The 13,341-nt window shown below is 41.6% G+C and overlaps 1 protein-coding gene across 4 annotated transcripts in view; it reads left to right on the forward strand.

The window, feature by feature from the left end:
- impact (impact RWD domain protein) overlaps positions 1-13,341 on the forward strand; it is a 34,631-nt gene that overhangs the window by 14,185 nt on the left and 7,105 nt on the right. For all 4 annotated transcript variants that reach the window (XM_031903342.1, XM_031903343.1, XM_031903344.1 and 1 more), the window contains 4 exon segments: positions 6,654-6,782; positions 7,343-7,395; positions 8,936-8,998; positions 11,136-11,221. In XM_031903342.1, the coding sequence (XP_031759202.1) occupies positions 6,654-6,782; positions 7,343-7,395; positions 8,936-8,998; positions 11,136-11,221 (331 nt within the window).

A 13,341-nucleotide genomic window follows, 5' to 3' on the forward strand; every position in this document is an offset into this window, starting at 1 on the left:
CAGCCCCCCTGGCACATTGCCCAGGGGGGCTGTCATGGATAGAAGCTCTCGCTGCAGAGAGTAGCGCTTAAATGCCAACGACGTATGGGACACGTCGTTGGCAGTTAAGCCCTTTTACTGCCACGACGTATCCCATACGTCGTTGGCAGTAAAAGAGTTAAGAAGTCTGTACATTGCATGGTATTTCTATAGATAGTTCTCGATTTAGCAGCCTTTAGTAGGATCCTTACCTCTAATTTATTGAGTCACAGATTTCAGGTCATGCGGACAATCTGCTGCTACTGCAGACAGAACCTACATATACTGTAGTATAATCCTCTATTAGTATGTCTAGTAGGAGTCCAGAAACCGATGGTAAGTATAAAAAAACTGAGCCTGCCTATTGTAGCTTAGCTGGGATGCAGCCGACTGTTAGCGAGGCAGTTGCTTGATGGGCATGGGTCCCGCAGGAGTGTTGACAATTGGCTGCCTGGTTACACTTGCCCACCCAACCCCTAGCGGTTTGGTGGCTGGCATGCCAGGTATGCCATGAAGGTGGATGGTGGGAAATTACTGGCAAGCATTCCCTCTTAAAAAAGGTTTGTATAAGAAAGCCACAGCGCCTGTGAAAATACCATACACTTAGCACAATGTCGCTTGCAGTTTCAGGGCACTCAGCTTGCAATTGGGGGGTAGATACAATTTCACCATATCTGTGCAGTTATATAAAATTAGCAACCCCAAGATTATATCATAGAGGCCTGCTTACTGTAGCTTCCATTTGCGCGGGGGGGTAGACATAGGTTTATTGTGTGTATATATGTATATATATATATAAAGCAGAGAGGAACGGCACTCACAGGCAATTTTTCACACTGGAATCATCACAAGGCATCATAGTCAGTGAGGTTCTTTATTAGTCCAACGTTTCAGTTACTTGAGCTTACCCTAACAAGAAATTTTTTTCGTTTTGAGGATCAGTTCTATCTCCAGATCTCAGGCACCGCCATGGGCAGTGCCTTGGCACCATCATATGCCAACCTATATATGGCACAATTTGAGTCTACCTACTTACTTCCGCTCCTACATAAGTCCATTCTAGCGTATTTTCGCTACATAGACGATTTGTTTCTCATCTGGACCGGAGGTGAAGAATCACTATTGGCTTTTCACCAATATTTGAATAATCTTGATTGTCCAATCAAACTGACTATGAATACCCATAAGGAGAACATTGATTTCCTAGATCTGAATATTTTTAAAGACCAATTGAAACTTGGCACAAGATTATTTCGGAAACCCACTGACCGCAATTCCATCCTTCATGCATCCAGTGACCATCCTCCTACTACCATCAGGGGTATCCCATACTCACAATTTCTACGTGTAATCAGGAATAACAGCTCGACGGATACTGCCAAAACACAACTCCAGGAAATGTTTAATAGATTCCTGGACCGTGGGTACGCAGAAAAACTCCTACTAACCCAGCTGGAAAGAGCCCTTGAACATAACCAGGAAACCTTACTCAACAAACCCCAGAAGCAAAATGTGGAATCGTCTCCACTGATTTTTACCACTACCTTTTCTTCCAACTCACAGAGTTTATCCAACAGCATCCGTAGGAACTGGCCCATGGTTAACCAAGATGAGTCCCTGTCGCTGTACCAGGCCCCTAAACCGTTGATGGGATACAGAAGAAATAACAGCCTAAGGGACCTGTTAGTTAAAACTGACTTCAAAGGTACAGGTAACAAACAAAAAAACTGGTTATCTTCTTTGCAGAAACTTGGATGTTATAAATGTCCTGACTGTGTAACTTGTAGATGCTTATTAACTGGGGCTGACTTCCCACATCCCCACACGGGCAAGAGACTAAAAATACGCTCAAGACTTGGTTGCCTGTCAACTTTTGTAATATATATCATTACGTGTCCATGTGGCTTATACTATGTGGGTAAGACGGTGACCACCCTTAGAGAAAGAATTGGAAACCATCGTTCGGCCATCAGTAAAGCCATTAAAGAAGGGGAATCTAACCAACCCGTGGCACGGCATTTCCTCCTCATGCGACATACTCTCCCAACCTTTAAATGCATGGCCATAGACTACCAACCTCCTCTATCTAGAGGGGGTAACAGAGATTTGGCCCTACTCCGTCGTGAATCCCGCTGGATCCATAAACTTGATTGCGTGGCCCCACGGGGCCTTAATGAGACACTACCCCTGGGATGCTTTATTTGAACTACATAAGTCGTTGGTTTTGCTGCTGGATCTTTTGCATTCCCACTATAGCGGCTGGTGCTGTTCCCAGCACTGTCAGACTAATGGTTTACTGTTACATTTCTTATATACATATTATCCGTATATCTGTTACAATGTTTCACACATTTTTCCAGCCCTGCTGGGTATATTGGAATGGGTACATTAACAGCTCTTCCTTTCTCCTCTCGCACTTTTGCCATATATGTGGTCCTCTGAGCACACACTAGGTGGGTAGCAGGCGTGCCCCCTATATTATTGGACAAATCACTGAGCAACTAAGGTACCCCGCGTGGGGATATTTTACTACACCCCTGGATCCGCAACCTGCCTGTCTGTCTGTTTTTGTCTCTTACTACCCTGCGCAGGGTAATGCCTCTGTTACTAGCTCCAACCCCCATGTGAGTTATGTAAATGGCGACACCATTGAACACACCCCCCTTTGGGGGTCCGAACCAGGGGAGATCCTTACAGCCTTTGATAGGGCATACAGAGACGGCTGATCCCCTGACAGGGACCGCCTTCTCAGTTCTGCCCTGGGCTAGAATATAAAAGCGACTATTGCTGTCCCCCGAGAACCTTGGAACTGGTGTACCGCCGCAACATAGGGACCGCCTGGGTCCGCTCACCACTGGCGGGTTGCCTAGCAACCTATTTGCAAGCTGATCGCATGTTGTGACAGGTAGCGGCATACTTGGGTAAGGCAAGGGGAGCGCTCCCCTCTCCCACAGTGACATCCCGGTCCAACGGCAAAAAGTGTGTGGCTCGCAAGGGGTACCTGGGTCTGGCGCTGGCATAGTGTTGGGTAAGTTTTAGCGCTACTACTATAGCGCTCAGGAGATCGCTCCGATTTTTACTAATGTATTCCTGTGTTCCCTCGCTGTTTGTACCTCGCACATGAGACCCTACACTGTTTTGTCTCTTTTATGTTATATGTGTTTTACTCCCACACCAAGTTGTTCGTTTATTTGTTGGTTGTGGTTGCTTAGCAACCTGCTTTTGGCGCCATTTTTAGTTTAAATAGCGTTCAAATGTGCAATGCAATTTTGTTGTCCCTGATGAAAGTTCCTGTAGGAACTGAAACGTTGGACTAATAAAGAACCTCACTGACTATGATGCCTTGTGATGATTCCAGTGTGAAAAATTGCCTGTGAGTGCCGTTCCTCTCTGCTTTATTATACACTTATTTCTCTGTTCAGGCACCCAGGTAGCGTTCCTAACTCTTGGTGTGCTGCTTTTTGAACTGTTTGTTTCTATATATATATATATATATATATATATATATATATATATATATATATATATATATATATATATATGTATTTTTAAGCTGATCACTTAGCTTCCTGGCACAATGCTAGCCTTTAATTCATAGAACTTATTTTTTTTAAATTTTCTGGGCAGAAATCAGTTCCCCATTGTCAGTATATGATTTGATCACCTGGGGGGGAGGGCGATCAAGGAGTAAGCATACAAGCAGGCAAGAAACTAATAGCCCCCATTCTCGACAAGGTTATTATTTCTTTCTGTGGCTAGTTGTCACTACAGTGACTATAATATCAAAGCCTAAGAAAAAGTGGTTGGTTAGCCTTTTCCCTGAGCTGGGCCCTTATGAGCTAGGCTTGCAAGGTTGGATGGAGGTCTCTGCACAAAGGGATGGGCTGTGGAAAAAAGCACAGTAGTGTGTACGGGAGCAGCAACAGGAGCAGTTTGGCCTTACCCTCAAAGCTGGGCATCCACAACGTGGAAGGGCTGCTATGGAAGCAGCATGGTGGAGTGGTTGGTTGGCCTTACCCTCAGAGCTGCGGTAGTATGTACAGGAGCAGCGAGTGTACAGGAGCAGCAACAGGAGCAGTTTGGCCTTACCCTCGGAGCTGGGATCTCTGAGCTGGGTCTCCACATGTGTGGAACAGGTGCTACGGAAGCAGCATGGTGGAGTGGTTGGTTGGCCTTACCCTCAGAGCTGGGGTAGAGTTACGGAAACAGCAAGTGTACGGGAGCAGCAACAGGAGCAGTTTGACCTTTTCCTCGAAGCTGGGCATCCACAACGTGGAAGGGCTTCTATGGAAGCAGCATGGTGGAGTGGTTGGTTGGCCTTACCCTCAGAGCTTGGGTCTCTGAGCTGGGTCTCCACATGTGTGGAAGGGCTGCTATGGAAGCAGCATGGGGGAGTGGGGGTTGGCCTTACCCTCAGAGCTGGGGTCTCTGAGCTGGGTCTCCACATGTGTTGAAGAGCTGCTATGGAAGCAGCATGGTAGAGTGGTTGGTTGGCCTTACCCTCAGAGCTGGGGTCTCTGAGCTGGGTCTTTACAGTATGGATGGGCAGCTACTGGACCAGTATGGCAAAGTGGTTGGATGACCTTACCCTCTGAGCTAGGCAAGTACAGCCGGAGGGAGATCTCCACAGAGAGGACAGGCAGCTATGGGAGCAGCCTGGTAAGTGGTTGGTTGATCTTAATCTCTGAGCTAGGCGTGTACAGCTGGAGGGCATGGTAAGTGGTTGGTTGACTTGTGCTCCATTGTTATTAATAGAAGTGCAAGTTTGGTATCCAGGATGGAATCAGATTGCCTTTGAAAAGCTGTGTTTGCATCCTAGTCTACCACATGGGCAGAATACATGGTAATTTGCAGCAAAATAATGCTACAAATTTTTAGTCTCTTGGCCAATAGAATGCTCCAGTGGTTTTGTTTTTTGTGCTCATCAAGTCCTCTAGCTGAGAACTATTTGGGCTGATATGCCAGGCATCCTAGTGGGAAGTTTTGCCTTGCTGTAACGTGTCCAAAAATATACATCCATAGCTGGCCAAGTTGGTAATTGCACACGGTCATAGATTTAAAGGTATTTCAATAAAGGAAAGTATTTATTTATATTTTGCATACATAAGATATTTAAAAAAAAAATTATATATATTTATACCATAGAGCTAATGGCCAATTTTATTCTATCCTGTGGTACAGTATGTGTGATACAAAAAGAAATGTTTTATAACATAGTTATAAATTTATGGTGGGGACGAACCCAACTGAAGGTTTTCAGTTGGGCTCGTTGTGGCAGTAGGACCATGCCAGAGTACTGCACAGGAAATTTTAGAAGAGGGAGAAAGGAGCTTCTCTCCTTTGATTGCACGGTGGGTTGATTGATACAGACGCTACTACTGCTTGTGCTAGGTGACAGCCTGCTTGGATTTCCTATCATCGAGGCACTGCAGGTTCAGGACCGGCAGCAGGGCTGCTGAACTTCTCTCATGGTGGGAGATGCAGCTCCTGCTGGTAGCAGAGTTTGGGGCCATCCTCTCTGTAGGTAGAGGCAGCCTAATACTCAGTGGTGGATATAATGACATAGTGCTGATCTCAAGTCTTCAGTAAGGAACAGCAGAGCATAGTAGCGATCTCTTATGGAATTCTGGCTTTGAATATTGCCTTGGGGTGAGGCTGGCAGGGTCCTATTTATTTGATAAAATGTAAATAAATGCTGTGGCCTCTTTTTACCCATTTCCGGCTCCTGGTGTTTTATTAATGTATGTAACAATGGGGTTCAGAGGGATGGCTGAAGGCGAAGGGCAAATTGAGTCCCCTTGTCATGAAGATGCAGTAAGAGCGCATAAAGGAGTGATTTAAAGGAACAGTAACCCTGGGAAAATAATCTGCCCTGTAGGGTTTGTATTGTAACCAAATGCAGATGTTGACATCCAATCAGAAGACTTTTAGCAACATCAGAACAGGACAGGATTTAGGTTTTGAGGACAGGGAATTGCAGAAGGGGAGGAATGGGCATTGGGCAAGGCACCAATTTGGGTAAATCAATTACATTGAGTGACTGCCCTGGCATGATGGAGAATTCAAAGATCCATTCACCCTAGATCTAATCAAAATTCCCATGAGACTTGGCCTGCCATTTCCTTTTTTTTGCTTTAACGTTCACTCTAAGATTTGGGAAAGTATTTACTACAAAATAATAGGACTGTCCTATAAAATAGTTGCCAATCAGTCTTGTATTGTTAAGTTAATGTTCTGTATACAGAATATTGTATAGTAATTAGGCCCCTAAGCTCAGTAAGTGACAGCAGCACAGAGCATGTGCAGGGAATCAGCAGAAAAGGAGATGGGGAGCTACTGGGGGCACAGATCTTCCCTGCTAATATGCAGAGTGGTATCTTATAGGAAACACTGGAAAGCCCAAACTAGTATAAAAAATATTAATATATTTAAAAAGCCTTAGAATAGAAACTGTTCAGAAAATGTACTTTAATTTCCAGCAATTTTACATTAATTTTATTTCTGACTTTAAATTACCTTTAATAATAGGGCAGCAACCATCTTCACTCTTTCTTGAGGCCATAAAAGATAGCAGCCTGTCTGTTCTCACATCAGCAAATTGTAACAGTATATTTTGTATTTTTTGTTTCTGTGAGATCGATGAAGTTGAAGCTCTTACTTCAATCTATGGAGATGAGTGGTGTGTAATTGATGAAGCGGAAAGGATTTTTTGTATTACGGTCTCTGACTCTTCAAATAAACCCACATGGACTCTGTGCTTACAGGTACAGCGCTGTTAAACAGCCAATGTTTATTTGTATGTTGCTCACATTTTCATAAGTGGTACAGTATATTGACAGTTCTTGAAGTGTGGGGAGCACTTACCCCTTTATTGCTCTTTAAGGTTCTGGTCCAGACACACCTCAGATAAATGTAAAAAAAAGAAGTCTATAGAGTTGACTGAGCCAGGGTACTCAAAGGGGCCTCTTATTATTGGGGCCCCGGTGCTACTTTACCAATGGCGGTGCCACTACTTTGTTTTTCCAAAACTAGCAATTATATAGTTGAAGTTGCCACTGAGTCCCTTGAGACAAGGCAAAGGGCACCTAATTCCTCATGCAGAATCTTGCTGCAAATAAATATTGGATTAATATATGAAACACCACCACAGTGCTGGTTGGATAAAGGCAATTTGTCTGCTGTTTCATTGCACACTTCTTATATTCTTATTTTTTCTTATGTGCAGTGTCCCAAATCTTTATTCTTACATAGAAATACATGTATTATAGGCTTAAACTTACTGTTTTATGTACATTTCATCTTTTATGTTATGTTGTTGCTGCAGGTTATTCTTCCAGCAGAATATCCAGCTTCCTCTCCTCCTCTTTATCAATTAAAGTAAGTTTTGAAATGACCAGACAATAACATGTGGTACAAAAATAAATTTAGTGATGGTGTTAAGTAAAACTATAATCAAAATTTGTCATGGGCTGTGCACATAGGATCTATGTCAGATTGCTGGCGGGATTCTGATATTTCCATGCTAGGAAACAGCTTTGAAATAGTGCTGGTGTAAGTGGAAATGCCAGCTACTTAGTTATATATTGCGCTGAGGGGTGCAAAATTGTGCCCCTTAGTGCTGATTCACAGAGCACTTTTATGAAGTGAAATGACTGTCTACCTGTCTCCCCCTGCACATTACCAAAAACAGGCAGTGCTGCATTCATGTCCAATCGTATACAGCTTAAAGCACACACCGGATTGCCATGAGATGTTTAAAAGCTTACAATCTTTATTTGTATCTTTAAAAGCAGAATGCCTAGGCATTAGGCCTAGGCATTTAAAGGCATTCTGCTTTTAAAGATACAAATAAAGATTGTAAGCTTTTAAACATCTCACGGCGATCCGGTGTGTGCTTTAAGCTGTATACGATTGGAATTGGATCAGTTCCCTTGGGCTACGGGTCCGGGGCTTGGAGCACCCGAACCACACATCGACTGCGGTGAGTCCCTTACTGTTGCAGATCACTTGTGGACACATGTAGCGACGAGCCCGGGGTCTGGACACCCGGGCTAATATATCACTTAGGTATTGTGTTTGTAGCCATACCTTTTTTTTTTTTTTTTTACTTTATCTGCCACAGAGTTCTTTCCTAAGATTTTTTCCACTAGGATGTAGTAATAGTTAAATTAATATATAACTTTTTGTTTGCCTAATTTAGTGCTGCATTCATGGGGTCAGAAGCAGATTTATGTGCTCGGAGCAGAGATCTATAGCAGTTCTTTAAATAAGAAAGGAAAACTAAAATTAGATTGAGCTCATTTTTTGTACTTTGCACACTGACTTACCATTTGCAAATGACCCATAAGGTAGGGTGACCGGATCATTTGAAAATTCAGGAGCATGTCTAGAAAATCCAGCTGATTGCAGTTAAATGTAAATGGAATCAGCCCTGCAACATGCATTTATTAGATGTGTCCCTGAATTATCAAGTGGTCTGGCCTCCCTACCTTTTTTTTTTTATAATTTTAGTCTGCTGATATAATGAATTTATTCTTACAGGTTATTATGACCAACCTGCTGCAGTTGATTGAAAAAGACATTTTCTAAAAAAAAAAAAATGTCTTGTAATGTGCTCACTAACTTCATTTTTCAAGCAGATCCATATCACACAATGTTCCATTTGTCAGGAACTTCCAGTAAATCAGCAGCTTGGAACACATAGTTAGGGTTTTGTATGACTTGTTCTCTCATTTTTAAGTAAATCTCATGTTTTCCTCCAAATGTACAATATTTCTTTTATATGGATGTGGAAAAAATATATCCAGCTAAACACTAGCACATTGCACTAACAAGATATTTCCCTTAAAATCAGTAATGGAGGAAGGTTTTCTGGAAACTTTCATTTTTGACATAATACACTGAACTTTTCTTTCAGTGCCCCTTGGCTTAGGGGAGAAGATCGTTTGACATTGGCCAACAACTTGGAAGAAATCTATTTGTAAGTATTATGTTATTCATACCCACATTGTGAAGCCCTTGTGTCGGCAGTAATATTCATTCGGCATTTATAAAGCTGGCGCTTTTCATTTATCGCTCCTGGATGATGTTTATTTTTGTTTCTTGTTAGCTTTTGGGATTTAAGAATTTGCTTAATGACTTACCTTTGAATATATATATAGGCTTAGTCAGCTGCTATTTCCACCTGCATCTGGTTTTGACCAAGCCATCTGTGACGGATGTCATGTCTCCTAGGGGCCGATTTTAATCCATGAACGGATCGAAAGTGTCCGAATGCAATTTTTTTGTAATGATCGGTATTTTGCGATTTTTTTCGTCGCCATCGCGACTTTTTCGTAAATTGACGCAACTTTTTCGTAGCTGTTACGACTTGCGCGAATTGTCGCGACTTTTTCGTAGCCGTCGCGAAAAAATCGCAAAGGTTTGCCCGCCGTTTAATAGCGCTGAATACGAAAAAGTTGAGACAATTCGCACAAGTCGTAACGGCTATGAAAAAGTCGCGACAATTCGCGCAAGTCGTAACGGCGACGAAAAAAATCACAAAAAATAAAAAAAAATCGCAAAATGTTCGTTTCCAATCTGATTTTTTCCCATTCGGGATTCGGATTCGTGGATTAGTAAATCAGCCCCATAGTATCACTGAATTCACTTTTTCCCCAGACCTGTATCTTGGTTATTTCTACTCCATGAATCTGATCATAGCTTGCCCTATGCTTTTGTTTTTGTAATGACTAGAAGCCCTTTACCAGCTATAAACCAAACAGGTAATTAGCGAGTAAATTTTGCAAAACTATAATTTCCAAGCATAATATTCAAGGCTATTGTGATACTGAAATCATCAGTTAGTATTGATGTTGAGATTGGGTGTATGTATGTTGGGGTTTGCTTGGAAGTGCTGAACTTGATGGGCTTTGGTCTTTATTTAACCCAACTTTAACTACGTAACATGCTTTTGTTTTTGTAATGACTAAGAGCCCTTTACCAACCATGAAGCATCCAGGTAATTCTGTAGTAATAAGTCAAATCAACTGGACTTTCTGTGTTTATTTTTTGAAGACGTTTTGTCAGTCATCCAACCGGCTTTCTCAATTCAGAATGACTTATACATAGATCTTCCTGGAATAAATACCCTGGAATGTTGCTCCAATCTAAATGAGATCCCTGACCCCATGCAGGTTATTATACAGATTATGCTGATTGGAGCAACATTCCAGGGTATTTATTCCAGGAAGATCTTTGTACAAGTAATTCTGAATTGAGAAAGCCAGTCGGATGATTGGTGAAACGTCTTCAAGAAAAAACACAGGAAGTCCAGGTGATCTGATTTATTACTACAGAAATACCATGACCTGGATGAATGGGGAATCTTCACAAACAAATTTGGGTTTCTTGTTTAATTTGAAAAGGACTTTTATTAGGCAGCTTTTTATGTCTGGGTGACAGGTCCCCTTTAATAACAAGTATTTATAAAGCACTTGCTTGTTCCATTGCAGTATTATGCTCAGAGATCTCATGAGAATGCAATGAGGGATACTATAGGTTGTTATAGTTACCATCTGCGTTGTTGGATACATGTGGTGTAATACAGTTGCCTGTTTCTGTTGCCCCAGTTATCTAAAGTAAACACTAATGCAATGGCACTCAGAGCTGCAATAGGGACAAGCCCTTTAATTCAAACTTTATTGCGGTAGTGCAACATTTTGGGTCGAAAATTACCTCTTTATCAAGCATGCTTTACTTTGGATTTTTGGAGCAGTGTGCACCGGGCGCATAATTTGAGTTGGAGAGCTAAGGGTGTGCGAGGAAGGTCTCTGGTTCGCCCCAGTTATCTAACCATAACTCTCTGTTCGAAGCTCCTGCAAGATCATATGGAATGCCCGACATCTGATCCTGCTGCTTCAGAGCGGTGCACTTAAAATTAAACATTCTTCTATATACTGACCCTTTAAAAATAAAGGAAAAAATGCAAGTCTTTTATATTGCTCTTTATTAAAACACAAGGGAACTTGTTTTCAGTCTGAACAATCAGATCATTTGAATTATGTGAAGTTTTTATAGTATTTTTGTGTCATATTTGTGTAGCTAGCTGTCATAACATACTTTGCTGTTTCTTGCAGACAGAACCTTGGGGAGAACATCCTTTATCAATGGGTGGAAAAAATAAGGGAATTTCTGCTGGGGAAATCACAGACTTCGGATCCAGGTTGTCTTCTATACTGAATGTGTCCAAAAGAATATAAGCCCAAAGAATAAATCAAATCCAAAGTAGGATAATAAATTATAAAGTATAAATTGGGATGATGATACAAAGCATACCAGTCAATCGTAGAGGCTCGGGTGCATAAACCCCGAGCCTGTCGCTAAAATATTCAATCCCAAACCAATAGAAAGGAATCAGCAAGTCAAAATTTAAATAGCTCACCCAGGTCCAGAAGTGCTCCGGGTGCTCAAGGCCCTGAACCCGTAGCTGAAAGGGAGATTACAAACTGTAGAAGGAACTTCAAGCACACCGGACGATGGAGTCTGCTAAAAGACGGTCTTTATTTTTCCATTTAAAATCAAGGTGCCTGACGCACCTTGATCATGCCTATAAGTGCACACATGCAGGAAACGCGTCAGGCACCTTGATTTTAAATGGAAAAATAAAGACCGTCTTTTAGCAGACTCCATCGTCCGGTGTGCTTGAAGTTCCTTCTACAGTTTGTCTTATATACTGAACTTATCATAGGCTTATAGTTTTATAATCACTGAATATGCCTTTGATTTCAATTATCAGAGTGTTGATATTTAAAGGCCATATTTTATATATATATATATATATATATATATATATATATATATATATATACTTATTGCACCAGCCTAATGGTTCAGCATCTCTATCGTAGTTATGATCCAGTACTTCAAAGGATGGGTGGGGTCAACATACTGTGTGTATATAATATATATATACATAAATACAGTACAGTACATATATACAGTACAGTACATGCTCGGTAAGTGACGGCAGCACAGAGCATGTGCAGTGAATCAGCAGAAAAGAAGATGGGGAGCTACTGGGGCATCTTGGGGCCACAGATCTTCCCTGCTAAAGGGCTGTGGTTGCCTTGGGCTGGTACACAAGCTCAAAACATAATGTGAAACATTTCTGCTCTATTTCTTTAGTTAAATTTTAATTCACCTTTAAAGAATACTGTCACATGATAAAAAGGAGGCTTTTAGTAACACCCCCACATGAAATTCACCTTTTAGCGAGAATAGATGGAGCACAATGTCATTAAAAATACATACATATAGGAATGGGGGTTAGGTCTCTCCTCAAATTATATATAAGGCAAAATTAAAGGAATGAAATGGTCCATATTTGTCCTGAAGATCTCTGTTTGAAAAATGTGTATTTGACATTTTCCTATTTCATGATCTGTAGGCACTGTCCATTTGTAGCAATCCTCATGTTCCATTAGATATTAATTCCCACCATCAGTCTATCTATGCCAGCCCATACAGAAGGGACACATTTGGTTATAGATGGACAGAGCCTATAGATCATGAAATGGAAAATCCACCCTTCCAGTGATTACTTCTGGAGAAGTGTTTGGTACTTTTTGAGCATGTATGTGGTGTATCCATATACTGTCACATGAGACTATCTCCCACTAGACAGCTAGGTTAATGTCACACATGGTGCTTCCTCTGCTGGCAGATAAACCACACATGTCCACATGAAACCCACACGTGAAGTTTGCCCATGTGAGCACTAACTGGTGAATGCAGTGCCTCAGGCCCAGACTGGAAAATGCCAGAAAGTGGGTGCAGAGGTGCAATTATTTCTTTCAAAGCAGGATTTTTGTTTAGGGGGCCCTCATACTGCTGGTATAGGTGACTGATTATTACAGGACTGCGCATTGAAACATATTACCTAACAATACTTTTTGTCAAAAATATGTTTTTTATGTTGTTTGGAACCTGAGTAATACATTGCTCCAGTAAACATTTTTGAAAGGAAGGGATAGTCTGGTTTAGGGCACAAGTGAAATCTAGCCATAAGGGTGTAGCTAAGTAAAGAAGCAGTGAGTGTAATGGTGGTGTGAGAGTGAAGGCAAAGTGGGGGAATAGTAAGGCAGAGTTTATTCGGTAAATGTTCACATTCTACTCTTATATTGTCTGTATATTGTCATCATTGCCATAACTATTATACAGCTGACTTCACAACCAAGGGGGACCCCCCAAGAAGAGGGGTTTTCAGGCTAGTTACTAACTACATTCCCACTCTGCACACACCATCTGCCCTGCCTGCAAAAATGCTTTGAGCACATATCTCTC

The sequence above is a fragment of the Xenopus tropicalis genome, chromosome 6, assembly GCF_000004195.4.
Source record: "Xenopus tropicalis strain Nigerian chromosome 6, UCB_Xtro_10.0, whole genome shotgun sequence".
Classification (NCBI taxonomy): Eukaryota; Metazoa; Chordata; class Amphibia; order Anura; family Pipidae; genus Xenopus; species Xenopus tropicalis.